At 34.7% G+C, this 19,778-nt stretch overlaps 1 protein-coding gene across 3 annotated transcripts in view; it reads right to left on the reverse strand.

Annotated features, from left to right (window-relative positions):
* The window catches only part of LOC135220652 (roundabout homolog 3-like), a 199,466-nt gene that overhangs the window by 70,419 nt on the left and 109,269 nt on the right, over window positions 1-19,778 (reverse strand). For all 3 annotated transcript variants that reach the window (XM_064258001.1, XM_064258000.1, XM_064257999.1), the window contains exon 3: window positions 5,091-5,220. In XM_064258001.1, the coding sequence (XP_064114071.1) occupies window positions 5,091-5,220 (130 nt within the window). The remainder of the gene's footprint in view (window positions 1-5,090; window positions 5,221-19,778) is intronic.

The raw sequence follows: 19,778 nt of genomic DNA on the forward strand, positions 1-19,778 counted from the left end.
GAAGGATCGAGAATAAAGGTCATTATTAGTTCCCACTCCCAGTTTTGTTAAATCTTTCGATATCGACTTACATTCTAGCATTCTATTTCTTACATTCTAGCATTCGATGTCTTATACATGTACTCACATTCTCGCAAGCTAAGTCTTGCTTATGATTTTCGCACTAGACGGCATTTGAAGAAAAGTACGAGGAACTACTTAAGAGAGATTGAGCAATAACATTACCTCGAGAGCATGCCTACGTAACCCAGCCTCCCTTGTAAACCTGTGAGATATTTCTTAAAATAAAGAAGGAAAGTTTATAAACTGAGTGACTGTGTCCGTAGTTCGTTCATTTCCTAACCAATGCTATCTGGAGCTGTCGCTCTGAAGCCTGTGGAGACATTATTATTCATGGCAGTTGCTATTCTTAGAAATTCTTTTTTTCATATGCTGTGTAAAAGAACTGAAAGGAATAAGTAAATTTCAGAGCCGTAGTTTGGAAAATATTCCCAATGTATTATAACTGACATGAGTGTAATTTTTATGAATCGGGGAACTTTTATGTGAATTGAAGTGATGACAGACGCCTTTATAAGAAAAAAAAAAATGAGATTCTTGGACAACTTATATAACAGTGAATTTTAAAATCTGTTTGCGCGCGCGCGTATGTGTATGTGTTTTTGAGAGAGAGAGAGAGAGAGAGAGAGAGAGAGAGAGAGAGAGAGAGAGAGAGAGATTTGAGTACTTCTAAAACATCATAGGGAGAAATGATTATAGCAAGGTAGAGCCCTACATTAAAAGTGAGAAGTGAGAACAGCTGTCAGAACGCTGTCAGTTTTTCATACGAATTCTGAGTTAATCTGTATAATCTGATGTCAGAACTTCTATGGTTGTTGACATTTGAATTAGGTAGTAATTTTCTGTCGACGTCTTTCTAACAAAACACACGTATTCATAGTTATTTTCTCGGCTCACAACCATAAAATCTTCTGCATCAAAACTAATAAATTAGGTGTTATAGGGAAGCTCGGTTTCTTAAGATAAGTGGAAATTCATCATGATTTGTAAAGAACTTCATCTGCCAGAAATCGAGAGAAGAGTTAATTAAAAGATAATTATTTAAAATTTCGAGTGTCGTTCGTTGTTGTATTTCAGCCCCTTCTGTTAAACGTGCTAATACTTCTCTCGTAATTCATGAAGATATAATTTGGCTATTCGCAGAATGACTTTCATTAAATCTCCAAATATATCCAAATAATATAGATGCATGATCGAAGACTTCAATAAAACACAATGATAAACAACAAGAAGGCAGAAATAGCTTTTGTTATATCTCAGGAGAATATCTCACACGTCCTCAAGGCACAGGGAAAGGTAAACCGATGAAAAGGGATTCTCAGTAATAACTACAATAGGCGCAGAAAAGCAACGGTAACAAAGGTAATGATGTAAAGAAGTCACTCGTCTCATCTCTTGCCACATTCTCTAGATAATAGGATGAAAGTCAAATTTCTACGTTGCAGGTGAATAGAAATAGGAAATTTACGTGACGCAGCCATGCGTGCATATGAGCCGAGCATAAAATCATCATCGGATATCGGCAAATTTTCAAAGATAAGTTTTACGTATTCCTGTGAGAAATTATCAGACTTGAAACACAAATTCCTTTGTAGATAGAAAGCGCATTGGCTGACGCGAAAACTCTCGTATACAAAAGTGTTCGAACTATCATGTCTTTCTTTGATAAATATCTCTGTGGCACTGTGATCTTTCCGTATTTTTTATTGATTAGAGTTTTTGTGTGTGCAGGAAGAGCAATTGAAGTTACTAATGTTTAAATATATTATTATTATAAATATTCAGGAAACGTCAGTTCATGATTGCTCCAAACATGGGGTCTCATCTTATTTTCCTGCCTGTTCGCATTCTTCCTCTTGTATACCTTAACATGATTGTCCTTTCTATCTTTCAGTGTACTTCAGTTCTTTCTCTCTCTCTCTCTCTCTCTCTCTCTCTCTCTCTCTCTCTCATTGCATTATTACTCTCCGGGCTTTGTATCGTCCAGTTCTCTTCGTGGCTCCAGTGGCTTATCCTGGAAGCTTGAACGCATCCCATGAAGCTCCTTCCGCTTCTGTAACAGTTCTCATCCAATATTCGTGCAGTTTTCCCCAAAAGCTAGACCCATTTTCAATTCTCTCTCATCATACTTGTTGCCTCGGTGACGTTCGTATCTACACTGTGAGTCTTTCATCTCTAAATGTAACTTTGACTTGTGTTTCCACGTTTACTTCAACTAGGCACGAATAAAATAAACAGCCAGACTCTCCCTTCTGCAATACGTACGAGTAAACATAGTGGCATTCACAAAAGGCAGGTCATTATGAGATACGAAGTCAATTATGATTAAATCAATACAAGTAAGTTCTATGAAGATTTGTCTGCCACTTCAATTAACCATGAAACTTTGGACAAACACATGTTGATCGTATCCTCAATTAAAGTAATTTCGAACTTTTTACCTTTGATTCATTGCCACCTCCTAGTGGTGTTCATAATTTCCTGTCAAATATTTAGAGAAGCAGGAAGAATAGTGTCGAGATACCAACAATTAAAATGATGTGACGAAATGCAGTAGGATTTACAGTGACAAGAACAATTAGTTCCCTACACTTTTCTCATAATTTAAAGTTCTATATCGACAGGACGATGTAAAAAACTTTATTAAATAACTAAATTTCATTCTCGCCCTAACCATTACGCCAGAAGGATTGAATAATGGCAACATTAAATTCTAGTTCCAGCATGGCTTCACAAAGATTATGGAATTCTAGGGGGAGGGGTGGATAACCCTTTGCTTTCAGTTTTCCCGGTACCATGGTTCGGCTAACATAAATCTTTACCAGAAAAATGGATATCCAAAAAGTAAAGGAATATATACGATACATTCTAAATGTGTGATAAATCTTTTATTGCTTTACGAGAAAAAACGTTCCAAACAAATACTGAACATATTAATTTTTGTGAGATATCGATTCGAAAGTTAAATTCTTTGAGTTGTCTTGGGCAAACTCATATACAATACGAACTATCCCGAAAGGTTAAAGAACCATTTTTTCGCGCGTGAAGCCTCTTTTGGAGAAGATTAATTCTAGAGCCTTGGGTATTAGCTACTACTTGTGGAAACGGCTTTGGACTAATAGTCGATCTACTAGTCAAACAGATTCTTGAGAGATTACCTTTGTGTACCTTGATTTTACATAACTGGCTATCACTCTTCACATACACATACATACATACTGTCATCGGTTCATTCATCTTTCAGTTACTAAAGTCAAGGACGATTCCCTTTGCAGAACAGTAACTCGTATGCTCCATACGCCCACGTATAAGGTTCAGCTGTAATATAGTGACCAACTCGGAAAACAAAATATTTCACGCAGTCTTGGGCTCCCATGCTTTTACACCTTTTTAACCCTATCTAGGCAGCGCCTTCCCATCCTTTCTATCCTTCTCCTTCTAGTAAAAATATCTAACTTATATAAACTTTTCATCGGCCCAGCGTCTTTCGATATCCTTATGTAAACAAAACAAAGCAAATCTCTATTGTCCTTCATGTCAATCATTTTGGCACAAATGAGCATTATCCCTCTAAGTATCAGCTTCTCAAGTCTGTTTAATCATTGGAATAAACCTGTAGCACATCATATCTAAAATAAATGTTTTTAAACTCTACTCTCCAGAACACATCTCTTATTTCATCAGTCTTTTCTGCACCCTTTTTTCAACTTATTGTATAGCCATTCATTACACTTTCTAACAAATAACCACGAGAAGTAATCAAATCCACTCTTTCAGTTGCCATCGCATCATTCATCGTTGCTTCTTAACATCTCTTTAACTATAAAACCTTAGTCTTGCCGAATTCACGTTATACTTGATCTCTTAACACGCTCTTCCAAACCCTCTGCAGCTTTTCTTTAATAATATAAAGTTTGTGTCGTCTGCAAATGTCAACAAGCGCCGCATCTTTGCTTGCATTAGATAATTATTTATTATAGCACTGTCACTACTAAGGATACAATGACATTCACTAACTTGCTCATCCATGGACTGTGTACTAAATCAAATCCAAAAACACAATTTTTCACACAATTTCTCCTCAACCAAATATACTTTTCATTTGGAATTTCATGTTCTCAACAATCAAGCCCCTTCCATATCGTATTTCCATAAGAAGTGTCATCTGCCACATTCACTCCAGCGCACCAAACCTGCCGAGTATGCCATTCTTCATTGCCAGCCACCTTAAGATTTAAATCACGTACCTGAAATTGCTTTTCCCCTCTCCCGAACCCAGCCTGGTACAGATTTCGGTTAGTCCAATTCCAAAATCATTGACTTTATATTTCTCTTTTCGATTCTTGGAACACATAAAGGCATTATCACAATATATTTCCATGCTGCAGTAAGTTCATCACAGATCCGCATAACTAATCAATTATTCCAATTTTATTTTCTGTTGTACCCTATCTGCATACAACCAACCCCTTATAATCTGTCTCTTCTTCCCCCGTCCCTCCGCTAACGCCATTTTAATGCGAGAAGACCATTAGTATGGGTCAGAAAACCCCATGATTATCTGACGCCTTTCACACTACAATGAATGTAAAAGGAGAATTATCACTGGGTGCAGTTCCTATTTAAGAATATTGATATTGATTAGAACATTCTCATAGGAGCACGAGTCTTGAAAAGGTACAAATATATTAAAAGAATAAATCTAAACGGAGAGCTCTCGGGAATCTGTTCGATTCCCCTTTTCAGTATGAGTGAAAAGGGGAATCGAACAGATTCCTGAAAGCTTTCTGTTCAGATTTATCTTTAGATATATTTGTACCCATACATGACCGTGGATTTCTTTCTCATTGATACTGATTCCATCCGAAGTGTTCAGAAGCCCCACAAAAAGTGCCTCACCAAACCACAATTACTTCCCGTAGGTATCAAAACAAGAAAGACTGCATACTACCCGTATTCATACATAGATATAGCATAATATTGCCTGTGTACAAACGTCAGACAGGTATAAATTGCAGTTTGAGACTTACCTATAAAACGGTTTTGTTGATTGATCCTTATACCATAAGATTAAGGTAGGCCTGTCAGCCGGAAGTGGAAGTTCACATGGCAGTTGAGCTTTCTGTCCTGCTAATGTTACCCTTGATACAGTGGTCGTTGCTGAAAGAATGATAGAAATTATCATTTAGATTATGTATATATATATATATATATAAACTATATATATATATATATATATATATATATATTCAATATAAATATATAGATACACACAGGTGTATATACACATATGTATATACATATATAATATATATATATATATATATATATATATATATATATATATATATATATATATATATATATATAATATATATATTATTATATAATATATATATATATATATATATTATATATATATATAATCATATATAAATACATACATATGCATATATATACTATATATATATATATATATATATATATATATTATATATAATATATATATAATATATATGTGTGTGTGTGTGTGTGTGTGTGTGTGTGTGTGTGTGTGTATGTGTGTGTATACTGGGTGTTTCGAAATTAAAGCGCCCCCCCTCCACAGAACAGATGGAAAGTTATGAAGTTTTCTGCTGTAGCCTATCTCCAGGTACATTATCTTAAGTTTCTTTTAAGCTATTTTTCATTGTATGTTTCTTGTATTTTCAGACTGAGTGATGGAGTTAGATGCAGCCATGGCTAACGACTCGGAGGAAATCAGATGGATCGACCGAATCCGGGCTATAACCTTTAGAGAGCCCAGGATATTGCTGGTGCATCCTTCATTTCACGTTCCTGGATAGTTAAATTCATTAAAAGAGATGAATCCTTTGTTAAAAGAAACTGGAACAAAAATCCATATGACTGTCATCGTGAAAAGAGTAAGAATCTTGGAAGGCCTAAATTTCCTTTCTCAGGAGTCAATAGACATCATAGCTGAGGCAGTGGGTAGACCAAAAGTCTTTACATAAATTGGTGCTTGAACTAGAAACAAAAAGGAGAAAGAAGAGAAGTTATTGCGCTATATATCGTTAGTTGAAAAAATCTGGTATCAAGCCATTTCATGTTATCAGCAATCCCAACATCACTCAGCAACAGAGAGAAGACCGTGCATGGTTTTGAGGTTCATTTTTTAAAGATTGGGATGAAACTGACTTTCTCCATGTTGCCGCATCAGATGAATTCTTCATTTACACAGTTAGGAAGCCAAATCATAAAAATGACATCATTTGGGCTGCAAAGTTGGATGATATAAGCGATGACATGTGCTATTGCGAAGTTGTGAAATTTCCTGAATGTTTGGGAATTTTTGTTTCACAGCCAAACTGTTGATGCGGATCATCAAAGAAAAAGGACAGTCATGGAATGGCGAATGCTTCAGAGAAACTGTGCTTACTGGTGGAGTATTTCCTTTCCTCAAAGATCCTGAAAATATGTTATCTGTTGAAGAAGTCACATTTTTGCATGATAAGGCACCCTGTTTCAAGGCTCTTCAGACATAGGAGCTGCTTCTAAACAGTGGTATCGATTTCTTCTCGTCAAGTGAATTTCCTGGTAGCTCCCCTGACCTTATTGTGTGTGAAAACATTGGTAGTATCTTAAAGGATCGTGTTGAAGTGCGCACAGTGAACTATGATGGTATACCAAGCCTCAACGACCTGCGAAGAGAGGGGACCGAAGTGCTCAGGGAAATGGAGTTTGAGTCTCAGCTCAAGAATGCAGGCTGTGGTACAGGCAGATGGAGGCCAAACAAAATATTAAATACTCGAAGAGAAACTTAAATAAAAATACCTGTTCTGAATTACTTTTGTTTTTGTCCACATCAATTTTGGTTTATGCTGTAGAGGGGGGTGCCTCTTATTCGAAACACCTTGTATATAAATACACACACACACATATGTAATATATATATATATATATATATATATATATATATATATATATATATATATATATATATATATATATATATATATATATATATATATATACTTTGAAATCATTGACGATGAAGAAACACATCTGAAATTCAACAGGAAAGGTAAAAAAATTTCAGAAAACAGTAAAGCAAAATTATATTCATTAAACTATGATTCACGTATAGCAATGGACCTATTTAAATGGATCTATTTACTAGCATGTTACAAATAAGACAAAAAGGATTATAATAAAGTGGAAACATAAGTCACCACATCAAACAGCAAAGCGAGTAACATTTAAGCCATTTTACCAATTTGGCCGAATCGAAAAAAAAAATCGGTTGGCAATATGATATTTTTGGTACGTGGCACGATAGAATATGGGACTAAAAAAAGGAGCATTTTGTAACTGGGATGAACAAACTAATAAAAAGCCAGGGTATAAAGCCTGTAACAGGGGAATTGGAAGGAGCGGTAAGCATTGTGTAACGATGTGGAACTAGATTGATTGTGTAACACTCGGGCAAAAAAGGCTGAGATTGGAGGTGATAAACTGTAGGTGGTTAGAGGAAAGAATTTCGAAATGATGGTAACAGATATTGTTTTATGACGACTGTGGGTCATTGCAGGTGACAGACAAATCATTTCAAGATCTTCCCCGCTCAGATATTGAAACATCTTACTTAAGCAAACGTTGCGTAAGAATTACGTCATATCTAAATTTTTTTTTGAACGTTCAAAATCTTATAGGGCGTCTTTGAAACAGAGAAACAAAGAACAGACTACAAGCGTATTTGAAAGGAAGGGAAGAACGTTCAAAATCCTAAAGGGCATCTTTGAAACCTAGAAACACGGAACAGACTACAAAGCATTCATAGCGGTGGTGAACTTTCATCCGATTGTCGAATGTTTTACAAAAGCTAATGAAGTTTATATCAAGTTTTATTTTGCGACCAAGGACAGGTATTTTCTAAATAAGCATGAAAGAATAAGTTTCGTCTCTGGAATTAGTTCTAGTTGAGTTCATTTATTTTTCCCGAAAGGCTTACGAAAATATAATACCGGGGAACGTTTCCTTTCTGGAAATACCTGTGAGGAATTTTCCATCAGAGCGTGAAATGGTTATGTCAAAAATGGTAAATGACTTTCAGGCTCCTTTTCCTTCGGTAAAATTTATACATTTTGACGAACGAAAATTTTGCAATATAACATGTGAACATGGCATTTAATTTTAAACGGCAGCGTTAGCTGAGATTTTTTTTTCTTAAATTATAGGGAATAGGGCAAACTTATTTTGTCTTTAAAATAGTCGTTCAGACAACTTATGAATTTCTGAATGAGGAAATGTACTGCAGAAGGTGACAGACTATCGTATCAGCCCGTACACATTCACTATAGTTGAGAATAAAAGAGGTGGCAATTTCTACGAAATTAGGGCCTTATCTAAAACAATCTTTATGAAAGCCAGTGAAAGTGGTATTTTGTAGGAAAGGTATGCTTGTGCGCTATGATTTTTGTGTGTGATTTCGGTAACGATTGCACTTATGAATAATGGTTAAATATCGTAAGTAGCCTGAATTCACTGCTATCCTGCTTGAGAATTCCAAGAATGTAGGAGAGTTTTGGAAGAGTAATAGTACATTGATTCGGTTATTCTTATGAGTTTAGGTGAATAGGCTGGTCTGAGATTTACAGAATCCATATTGACTTTAGTTTTACCATGAAAAACAATCACGTGACTGCCCAGATAACTAAAGTTCTGCAAGTTGTTTTAGCGAACGGTTAATTTCATGTTTGGTTCTGAAAACAAAATTATATTAAGATCTAATTTTTTGCAGAATTATATGAAGTTTCTTCAATTCTGTGGTGCAAGATAACTTAGAATACTCGTCTAGAGTCAGCTCATAAAATCTTTATAGTAAAAAAAAGGAAAAATCGAAAAAATGAAGTCAATTAATACTACATTATTGAGTGAAAACTGAGAGGAAAATGTCTAAATGTTTCTGTTATTCACTTACATTCAATATCAGCTCGCTTATCTTTCCTGATATGTAATTACCTGAACAACCATTCACGCTGTAGATAATTTGTAGCCTCTGGTCACATTTCTTTGTCTTATCAGTGAAATATTCTTGCAAATCGTGAGCTTTGCTCATAAATCTCCACTCACGTACATCAATTACGGGAATCGTATGACACCGAAACTCGGACGCTCTTTTCTATTTTTTAAGCTTAATTCACTGTGGTATGCAAATTGGATGTCAGACTCTGACGTGACACGAGTTTTTCTTAAGACTGTCTCAACTAAATGAAGGTGCTGGCATTGGAATATTCTTTTTATAGATGTAGCCGGTTTTATTGACAGCATTTTTAGTTATCATCATAGAAATTCTATACTCCGATTTTTGGATTCATTTGAATTTTAAAATGTGTTTTTCCATAATTTTATTTTTCAGGGTCAAAGTATTACTGGCTCATTTGACCATTTAGTTTTCTGTAAAACTAAAGTATTGTTCGTCCGTCCGAACTTTTTATGCTCGAACTCAGATCTTAAAACGTACTGAGGTTAGAGGGCTGCAAACTGGTATGTTGATCATCCACCCTCCAGTCATCAAACATATCAAATTGCAGCCCTCTAGTCTCAGTTTTTTTTTAAATTTTATTTAAAGTTAAAGTTCGCCATGATCATACGTCTGGCACCTATTTAAGATAGGCCACTACGGGGCCATGGCTGAAAGTTTCATGGGCCGAACTCATACAACATTTTACCGAGACCAACGGAAGATACATCTATTTTCGTTGGCCTTGATTATTCGCTGTGCAGAAAACTCCGTTGTACCGAGGAACTTCGGCGCATTATTGAGTTTGTGTGTGTGTGCGTGTAATAATCGAATGAATGCTGGTTTCCTGCTGAAAGCATTACATGAAGTTTTTGCAAAAAGTCTTTCATATTCTTTCTAGATCATAATATTTGTCGGAAAAAATCTGAAAATCTTTATATGCAGAGACAGTATTACAATTTATCAGTGTAAAGTTATTTTCGTTTATGGTGCTTTCACAAAACGAAGACGACTTTGTTACCTTGGCAAATGTTGAATATTCGTAGAAGAAGAGTACGCTGTTTTAACGATATCAACACAAACACCACGCAGATCAAAAGCGCGTCTTTTCATTCAAATGTATTCGATAATAAAAAACCCATTTCATGAATAGATTGAAATAGTGTATGATTCGATATAATGTTAATAGTCCTTTATGCTGACAGCAACCAAACTTGTCGTTGTTTGGCTACAAGTCATGACAGCAACTAGACTTCATTTTTTTTTTGTAACAAAATATCCATTGTGAGTGAGTGGATTAATAAAAGAAAAACTACCTAAGAATTTCGATCAGATACATAACAGGAAACATCAAGTTCTGGTAAAAAAACACTGCTACCAAAATCCACAAAACAGTAACTCCAGTGCTGGCTTACAATGATCATCATTCATGTTCTGTAATGATATGTGTGAATTACGGTAGGCTACAGAACGTTAATATTCATAACCTTTATTGGTTCCAAAGAAAATGAGCCTACCACCTAACATGTCATTGTCCAATTCTATAGCATCAACGAAGCTTTCCGGGCGCCCAGAAGCCATGGGAGACTCATCAGCTTTATCAGTGGTATACCGGATGTTAAAGCAAAAGTTCAGTACTCATCTGCATTGCAATGAAGCGGCTTTGTCCCTTAGTACAACAAGGCGAACTTTCACTTCGAACCTCTGATGTCGGGAATTTTTTTTCCAGGGAATGCATATTCAACACAAACTGGCTTTGAACTTTTCGTGGATGTGTTTGAAACGGAGTTTGTTTGGGCAGAATCACTAATTCGTCAAAATGTTTCTCTAAGTTACAAGGTAACAGTTTAGCCAGCTAAACTATGGATAGACTGTAAATTGCGGGTAATGATAATCCTGGAAACGGTTTTAATATAGCTTAATCATTACGAACTGAATTTTGCATTTACCATGCCCGAAGATTAGGTAAGGTCTTAAGATTTTACAGTTTCTTCCAAACGATCAAACCATATAATGGCTGGATGTACTGTCTTCTAGGTTTTGCAAAAATAACGCTGCACCTATCACTGATATTTTACTGATGCATACTAGTACAGTTTTGCTTTATGCCATTACCTTTCCAACAGAATTATTATGCCTCTCAATAAATGTATACATTGCTCAAAATTAAGTACTCTCAGCCGCTTTCAGGGTAGTGCAGTTTTCTGATTTTCATTAACAATATAGTCACATAATAGACGTTGAAAACTTAAGGCTATTGATAACAATTCGCTGATTGAACCCTTTACCAACACTCAATTCAATCCTTTTACAATTGCCTAATGCGCTTTAATAAAAAGAGCTACCAAATCAATAAAGACCACTCCGCGGCTTTTCGAAAGTACTGTGTTCAAAGGTCGCATATTCATGAAAAAGTCACGTATGAAAAATTATCAGCCAGCCACTTGCCGAGCGATAAATGATATGGCAATCACATCGGTCCACCCAACAGTTTTGCCAACAAACCAGCTCATAGCTTTGTTGTAAATATTTTCCAAACACCAAATATCACTACCGTCCTTCATTGCTCATAGCGTAATCGGTTAGAAGAAAGATTTGGTTCTTTTACGCCTCTTCAATAAATTGATGAAATTACAAATTTAGAAAACCTAAATATCAGGCTAACATTTCAAAATGACAGTGCTGAATGACACTGAGAGTTTCTGTAAAATGTTTATTCCAAATCTCAGCTAAGTTGAATGAAAGAAAAAGAAAATACAGAGGAACAATATCTCCGGTTGTAATCATCTACGTGCATTAATTTTCTAAAAAGAATACTAAATTATTGTGACCGCTTTGTCTATCCGTCTGCACTTTTTCTGTCCGGCCTCAGATCTCAAAAACACCTGAGGCTAGAGTGCTGTAAATTGGTATATTGGCCATCCACCCTCCACTCATCAAACAAACGAAATTGCAGCGCACTAGCCCTAGTAGTTTTTATTTAATTTAAGGTTAAAGTTAGCCATAATCGTCCGTCTGGCAACGATATAGGCCAGGCCACCACCCGGACATGGTTAAAGGTTCATAGGCCGCGACTCATGCAGCATTATACTGAGACCATCGATTATTTGATTATTTATTGTATTTATAGATTTTTACTCGACAAAATGTCATATTATAAATTAAACTTGATTTTGTATTAAGATTATTAAAGATGATGATGATAATGACTATATTATTATTATTATTATTATTATTATTATTATTATTATTTATTATTATTATTATTATTATAATTTATATTGTATATGGGAAATCATCAGAATTGAAAGGAGCATAAAATGGAAGTGAATATCAATAAAAATGTGATTAGGAAAATGTAAGACCGAGGTTGAAAAACTTCAATGAATGACCTTGAAGAGGCATTATAGGGTCAATGTTACGGATACTGCTTAAGCGACAAGGGAGATGAGACGCGAAGTTGGCAGCAGAAGAAAGAAGCTGAGCAGAGAGAAAGACAGAGAGAGAGAGAGAGAGAGAGAGAGAGAGAGAGAGAGAGATGAAACAGGTAGCCCAAAGAAATAGGAACGGACCGTTAATCTTTGTCTTCTTTGTGGGAGTGAAGAGCTGATGCTTCCTTACATCCTTACATCCTTACATCTTGTTCGGGTTGCCCCAGGTCCCTCAGTGTGAGGCACCTCTAATGTCTACCAGAGAGTTGCTAGTACATCTTCCGGTATATTTTGCATCTTCCAATCTTGGATGGTCTGGGATGCAGTTTAGATATTTGTCGAGCTTATTCTTAAACACATCTACGCTCACTCCTGATATATTCCTCAGATGAGCTGGCAACGCATTGAATAGACGCTGCATTATCGATGCTGGTGCGTAGTGGATTAATGTCCTGTGTGCTTTCATTATTTTTCCTGGTATAGTTTTGGGCACTATTAATCTACCTCTGCTTGCTCTTTCTGATATTTTTAGTTCCATGATATTTTCTGCTATTCCTTCTATCTGTTTCCATGCCTGAATTATCATGTAGCGTTCTCTTCTCCTTTCTAGACTATATAATTTTTAAGAATTGTAGTCTTTCCCAGTAGTCTAGGTCCCTTAACTTCTTCTATTCTAGCTGTAAAGGACTTTTGTACTCTCTATTTGTGCAATATACCTTTTGATAGTGTGGGTACCATATCATATTGCAATATTCAAGTGGACTACGAACATATGTTTTATAAAGCATAATCATGTGTTCAGCTTTTCTTGTTTTAAGAAGTGCCGTAACAACATTCCCATTTTGCTTTACATTTTGCCAACAGAGTTGCTATTTGATCATTGCATAACATGTTCCTATTCATCATCACACCAAGGTCTTTAACTGCTTCCTTATTTGTGATGGTCTCATTATTAGGTCCCTTATATGCATATAGCTTTCTTTCTCTGTCTCCATAATTTATTGATTCAAATTTATCGGAGTTAAATACCATCCTATTTACCTCTGCCCAATCATATACTTTGTTAAGGTCTCTTTGTAGAGCGTTCCTATCTTCATCACAAGTAATTTCTCTACTTATTCTTGTGTCATCTGCGAAACTACTCACTACCGAATCCTTAACATTATTGTCTATGTCTTCAATCATAATAACAAACAGTATTGCAGCTAACACCGTACCTTGCGGCACACCGGATATTACCTTGGCTTCATCCGATTTTCTCGTCGTTTGCAATAACTATCTGTTTTTCTGTTGTTGTAAAAATTCTTTTAACCATCTTCCTACTTTATCCACGATATTGTGTTTTCTAATTTTCTTCGCTAATATATTATGGTCTACTTTATCAAAAGCTTTTGCAAAGTCTAAATAAACCACATCTGTTTCATTTTCCGCTTTTCATATTTTTGAATATGTTTTCACGGTGGACTAACAGTTGGGTTTGTGTACTTTTTCCGGGTACGAAACATGTTGTCCTTATTAAACAAATTATTTTTATTAAATGTTTCATAATATTTTTCTTCATTACCCTTTCATACACTTTCATAATATGTGATGTTAGACTCACAGGCCTATAATTACTTGCCTCTAGTCTGATCCACTTTTGAAAGTAGGGGTAATATATGCTAATTTGTGCTCATCATATATCTTGCCTGTATCTACACTTTGTCTTAATAATATTGCAAGTGGCTTTGCGATAGAATGAACTACTTTCTTTAACAAAATAGCAGGAATTCCATCAGGCCCTGCAGCAGCTCCATTTTTAATTTCATTAATAGCCTGCACAATATCAGCTTCATTAATATCTATGTCAGCTAAATATTCACTATTTTCATCCCTTACTTCTATATCATTATCTTCATTATCTATTCTAGGGGTGAATTCTCTCTTATATCGTTCTGCCAGTATGTTGCAAATTTCCTTTTTTTCATTCGTTAATCTCCTTCAATTCTCAGAGGGCCTATTTCTATTCTTCTTTTATTCATCTTCTTCGCATATGAGTATAATAGTTTGGGGTTTTGCTGATATTTAATAGGGTTTTTTTCTTCCAAGTCCCGTTTTTCATTTTCTTTTGATTGTATAATCTTTTTGTTCTGCATTTTCTATCTTACTTTTTAGTTCTATAACTTTCCATGCATTTTTTTCTTTTGCAAGACCTTTTTTCCACTTTCTGATTTTCTGGAACAAGATCCTTCTGTCTCTTGGTATGCATGAATGATGTTTACTTTTCTTCTTCGGTATATATTTTTCCACTATTATCTCCAATATTTTATATAATATCTCCGTATTTACCCTTATGTCCATCACTTACGAAAATGTTATCCCAATCTTTGTTTAATTCTTCATTAATTTCTGACCATTTTATATTTTTACTGTAGAAGTTGTATTTTCCATATCCTTCCCACTTTTTCATTTCTTGCTTATCTCTATTTTCACTTGCTTTGGAATGAACTGTTAATTCTATGACATTATGGTCTGAAAATACTCGCATTATAAACTATTATTTCTTTAACATAATTCATCTCGTTCACAAATACTAGGTCTAAAGTATTTTCCTTTCTTGTTGGCAGGTGATTTATTTGTTGAATGTTGTATTCTAGTAGCATATCTAATAGCTTTTCAAATTGCCTCTTATCTTCTGCACTACTATTACTCTCTTTTTTATATGTATAAGTACAACCACAATCTCCTATTCGTTCTTTCCATTCTACGAAAGGAAAGTTGAAGTCACCAGATAGGAGAATAGTCCAGTCCTTGTGATTTCTACATATATCATCCAATTTTTCAATTATTAAGTCAAACTCTTTAGTATTAGGAGGTCTATATATTACTATGTTCATCAATTTTTCAGATTCAAATTCTACCGCTATTAGTTCACATTCTGAGTTACTATATTTCTCATATATTTTTTACCTTGTTTTTTGTCTTTCCCATATATTGCGGTTCCCCTTGATTCCTATTTTTTCTATCTGATCTATAAGTTTGGAACCCTTTTATTTGATCATCATTCCCAGTCTCTTGGGAATACCAGGTTTCACTTATATTCATTATATCTATTTTCTTTTCATTTTGGGTTAGTTCTTCTAAGTACTCTATTTTTCTTTTTGAGTTACTCGTAACTAAACCTGCGCATTCATCACTATGATGGTTTGCGTGTTTTCTCCTTCATTTAATACTGATAGTAATAAGGATTTTCCCATGTCTCTTTCCTGTTCTGGTATGTTGTTCTTTTTTTCATTTCCAGAAATTGTGACATTAAAAAATCCAACTTTTCCATAATATTTGATCTTCCTTCATCAATAATTATAATTTTGTGTCTGAATCTGCAATTTTCTCCGTTTCTGCAATATCCTCTTGCATAATAAATACAGTTATTATCTCTTGAGTAGAATTTCGGAGCTGATGCTTTGAAATTTTTTGCTGACACCTCTGCATATCTCAATTGGTGGTTTGCTTTTCTCTTTTACCTGATATTCTTGATTTCTCTCTTTATTTGTTTCTTTCTTATTTGGATTTTATTACTTGGTTGTTTATTTATTTGATTATGATTCATGGCTACAGGGTGCATATATTTGCATTTTTTGTCGAACTTACATCCTTTTCCTTCTTTTAGGTTTTTACATATTTTTGGATGCAGATCTCTGCAATCATCCCCATATCCATCTAAGTATGCACATTTACCATATATTTCATAGTTTTGACTATCTTAGGATGTTTGTAGTAACATCTTTCTCCAAATCTGCAATTCCCTCTTTTCAAAAGGTTGCAGATTTTGTCTTTCTTGTCTATTTTTTCCTCTTTCCCGTCATTGTATAGATCTGGGTAGAGCCTCTTCGGATTTGCTTTTCTGTTGTCATATCGTAATTTATTTCTTCGTAGGTATGCTGCTTTATTGCCTCATATGTAGTATCAATGAGTATCTCTGCATCCATACTTTTATCTTGTTCTTTGTTTTCCTTATTTTTTTCTGTCATTTCATTTTTGTTTACTTCTCTTCCGTTTTCCTCTTTTTCTTTTTCTTCTTCTTCTTCCTCTTCTCTTCTTCTTCATCCTCAACTATTTGTACATTCAATCTTGATTTAATAACATTGTCTATCCATGATAGACATGTTGAACAAAAAAATTCTTGTATCTTTTCTCAAATCTTGTATTACCTCAGCACACTGTGGATGGGTCGGAATGTTGCATGCAGCACATTTTCTGATTAGGTTTTTGTGGATTGACTATGCTATACAAACCTTACACAGTTTGCATGCTTTTGGCATTCTTTTTCCTAATGCATCAATTAGTTATATTCACAAGATTCACCTTATTCATTTTCTTTGTCGGAATATGTTGGTTTATGTATATTTTCTTTGCTTTATGAGTCTCTTGACCACTTGGATTTTATTTGGAACTTCTTCAATTATTTTCAAGATGTTTTCATTAGATTTGTTCCAGTTTGAAGGATTATATCCTTCTAATATATCTATGAATGCTTTTGTATCTTTTTGGGTTAGGACTGTTGCTGATTTCATAGATGAGAAATGCCAGTTCCCTTCCTGCTACCTCATCGTATCGCGAATCTGCTAAACACGCCAAATTACGCCACCTCTTCCCGCAGTTGGAACTTACTGCCATCTGTTCTGATTTATAGTATTACACTTGATCACTAACTTAGAAGACGCTTTATCCTACCTATTTTCACACTAATCTTATCACCGATAGTTCACGAACACTTCTAGATATTTCTCAAATTCTAGTCGTATGTTAAACTTGTGATATCTGTTGATTATTGTGACTTCACGCGGGTACGTCTCACCAAGCAAGATGGCTACTACGAGAGGAAGTTGAGCCGGGTTCATTGTCTTCGCCGTAATATGGAGAGGAAAGGATAAAAAAAGAGTAAGCGAAGACTTTAGCAGGTGGAAAACAACTGGACCAGAGTTTGTCAGAAAGACTGGAAGGAAGGAAAGAGATGGAGGGAGTTGGAAGAACGTAGAGTTCAGAAAGATGAAGGAAGTGGTGAATGAGAGAGCAAACGCACAGAAAGAGACAGCGTCGTGTTCTCGATCCCCTTTCAAATGAATCATCCGAAAATATAAGACTTAACGGAGATAAAAATTTATGCGGGAATTTCGACGGCGGGAAGCGTCCGGATTAAGAGGCTTCCGTCATATTTTGTGAAGGGGCTCTGCTGCCCTAAACGGTTTCAAACGTAAACAGCATCATTGGCTGAAGGCTCAGTGGCTGAATGCAGCGCGTATCACGTTGTTGTTTTTCTTCCTAATATATATATATATAATATATATATATATATATATATATATATATATATATATATATATATATATATATATATATATATATATATACATATATATATATATATATATATACATATATATATATATATATATATATATATATATATATCTAATAAAAGGAGCCCATAAAAACACCAAATATAGAGAAAAAAGTACTATATTTCAGAGACTGCTGTCTCCCTCTTCAGGGAGAGGGAGACAGCAGTCTCGGAAATATAGTACTTTTTTCTCTATATTTTGGGTGTTTTATGGGCTCCTTTTATTAGATGGAATTCTGTTGTTACAGAACATTTGTTACCAGTCATATATATATATGTTCTATATTATATATATATATATCATATATATATAGTATATATAGTATATATTATTATATATATATACATAATCACCTATCTGCACCTTAGACCTTAGTTTATATATATATATATATATATATATATATACTATATATATATATATATATATATATATATATATATATATATATATATATATATATATATATATATATATATATATATATATATATATATATAATATATATATATATATATATATATGAAGAGGATGATAGGTTAATGGAAAGAGTGTGAAACTCGAAATTGTTAGGAGAATAGCGGATAGGAAACCTTTAAAGTAATTGATATATGTCGTGGAGGGTTCCAGCTTTCATAAAAGCAGAGATATATGTGAATGGTATACCATGTCTACATGTGTTTAATACGCTATTGATGACCCTTCATTATCCGGTAAACGTAACGGCTAACAACAATTAGCAGTTGAAATATCGATGTGGCACTGACTATGTCTTATGTATTCTCATGGATTTAGCTTGCCATACATACACATACACATACACACACACACACACACACACACACACACATATATATATATAGTATATATATATATATACGTATATATATATATGTATATATATATATATATATATATATATGTGTGTGTGTGTGTGTGTGTGTGTGTGTATGTGTATGTGTATGTATGGCAAGCTAAATCCATGAGAATACATGAGACATAGTCAGTGCCACATCGATATTTCAACTGCTAATTGTTGTTAGCCGTTACGTTTACCGATAATGAAGGGTCATCAATAGCGTATTAAACACATGTAGACATGGTATACCATTCACATATATCTCTGCTTTTATGAAAGCTGGAACCCTCCCACGACATATATCAATTAACTTTAAAGGTTTCCTATCCGCTATTCTCCTAACAATTTCGAGTTTCACACCCTTTCCATTAACCTATCATCCTCTTCTCTTCCAGTTTTACCGAACCATCTCACCTTTTCTCCTTCCTTGCTCATTAACCTTTCGGTATTGACTTCCTTTTAGAACAGTTTCTTTTCCCTCTAAAGTGGATGGTCTCCTTGTGAGGGCTCCGCCCTTCATTTCATTATATGCTTTATCTCCTTTGTCACCTTCGCCTTGACCAGCTAACTTATTTATCCTCTCGTACTCTGTATATTATTCCATTTTGTCTTGGATTTCCTGATTAGGTAGTTTCTCTTTTTATCCCCGATCTCATAGATTTGATGCCCAGCGGCCCTTTTGTTATTTCTTTTTCCCGTAATCCTGAAACCACTAGCACTCCCTGCTGTCCTCAAAGACGTCTATGTCCTTCGTCCTACCCATATTTTATCTTTTTTCTCCATATTGGCATTCTTGAAACAAACTTGATTTAATTACCCATTAGGCAGGAATTTCACCTGTTCAAGGTTCGATCTGTCCTAACTTAGGCTTCACTCAAATTGGGACCTAATATTGCTAATATGTACGTGTGTATGTATGTGTGTGTGTGTGTGAATGAACAAGCAAATTCCTAAGAGTTTGAATTTTAAGGAAAGGATGAATGTTTAATGTCATGATCTTGAAACGAGACAAAAAGACAACCAAG

This window comes from Macrobrachium nipponense, chromosome 2 (assembly GCF_015104395.2).
Source record: "Macrobrachium nipponense isolate FS-2020 chromosome 2, ASM1510439v2, whole genome shotgun sequence".
Classification (NCBI taxonomy): domain Eukaryota; kingdom Metazoa; phylum Arthropoda; class Malacostraca; order Decapoda; family Palaemonidae; genus Macrobrachium; species Macrobrachium nipponense.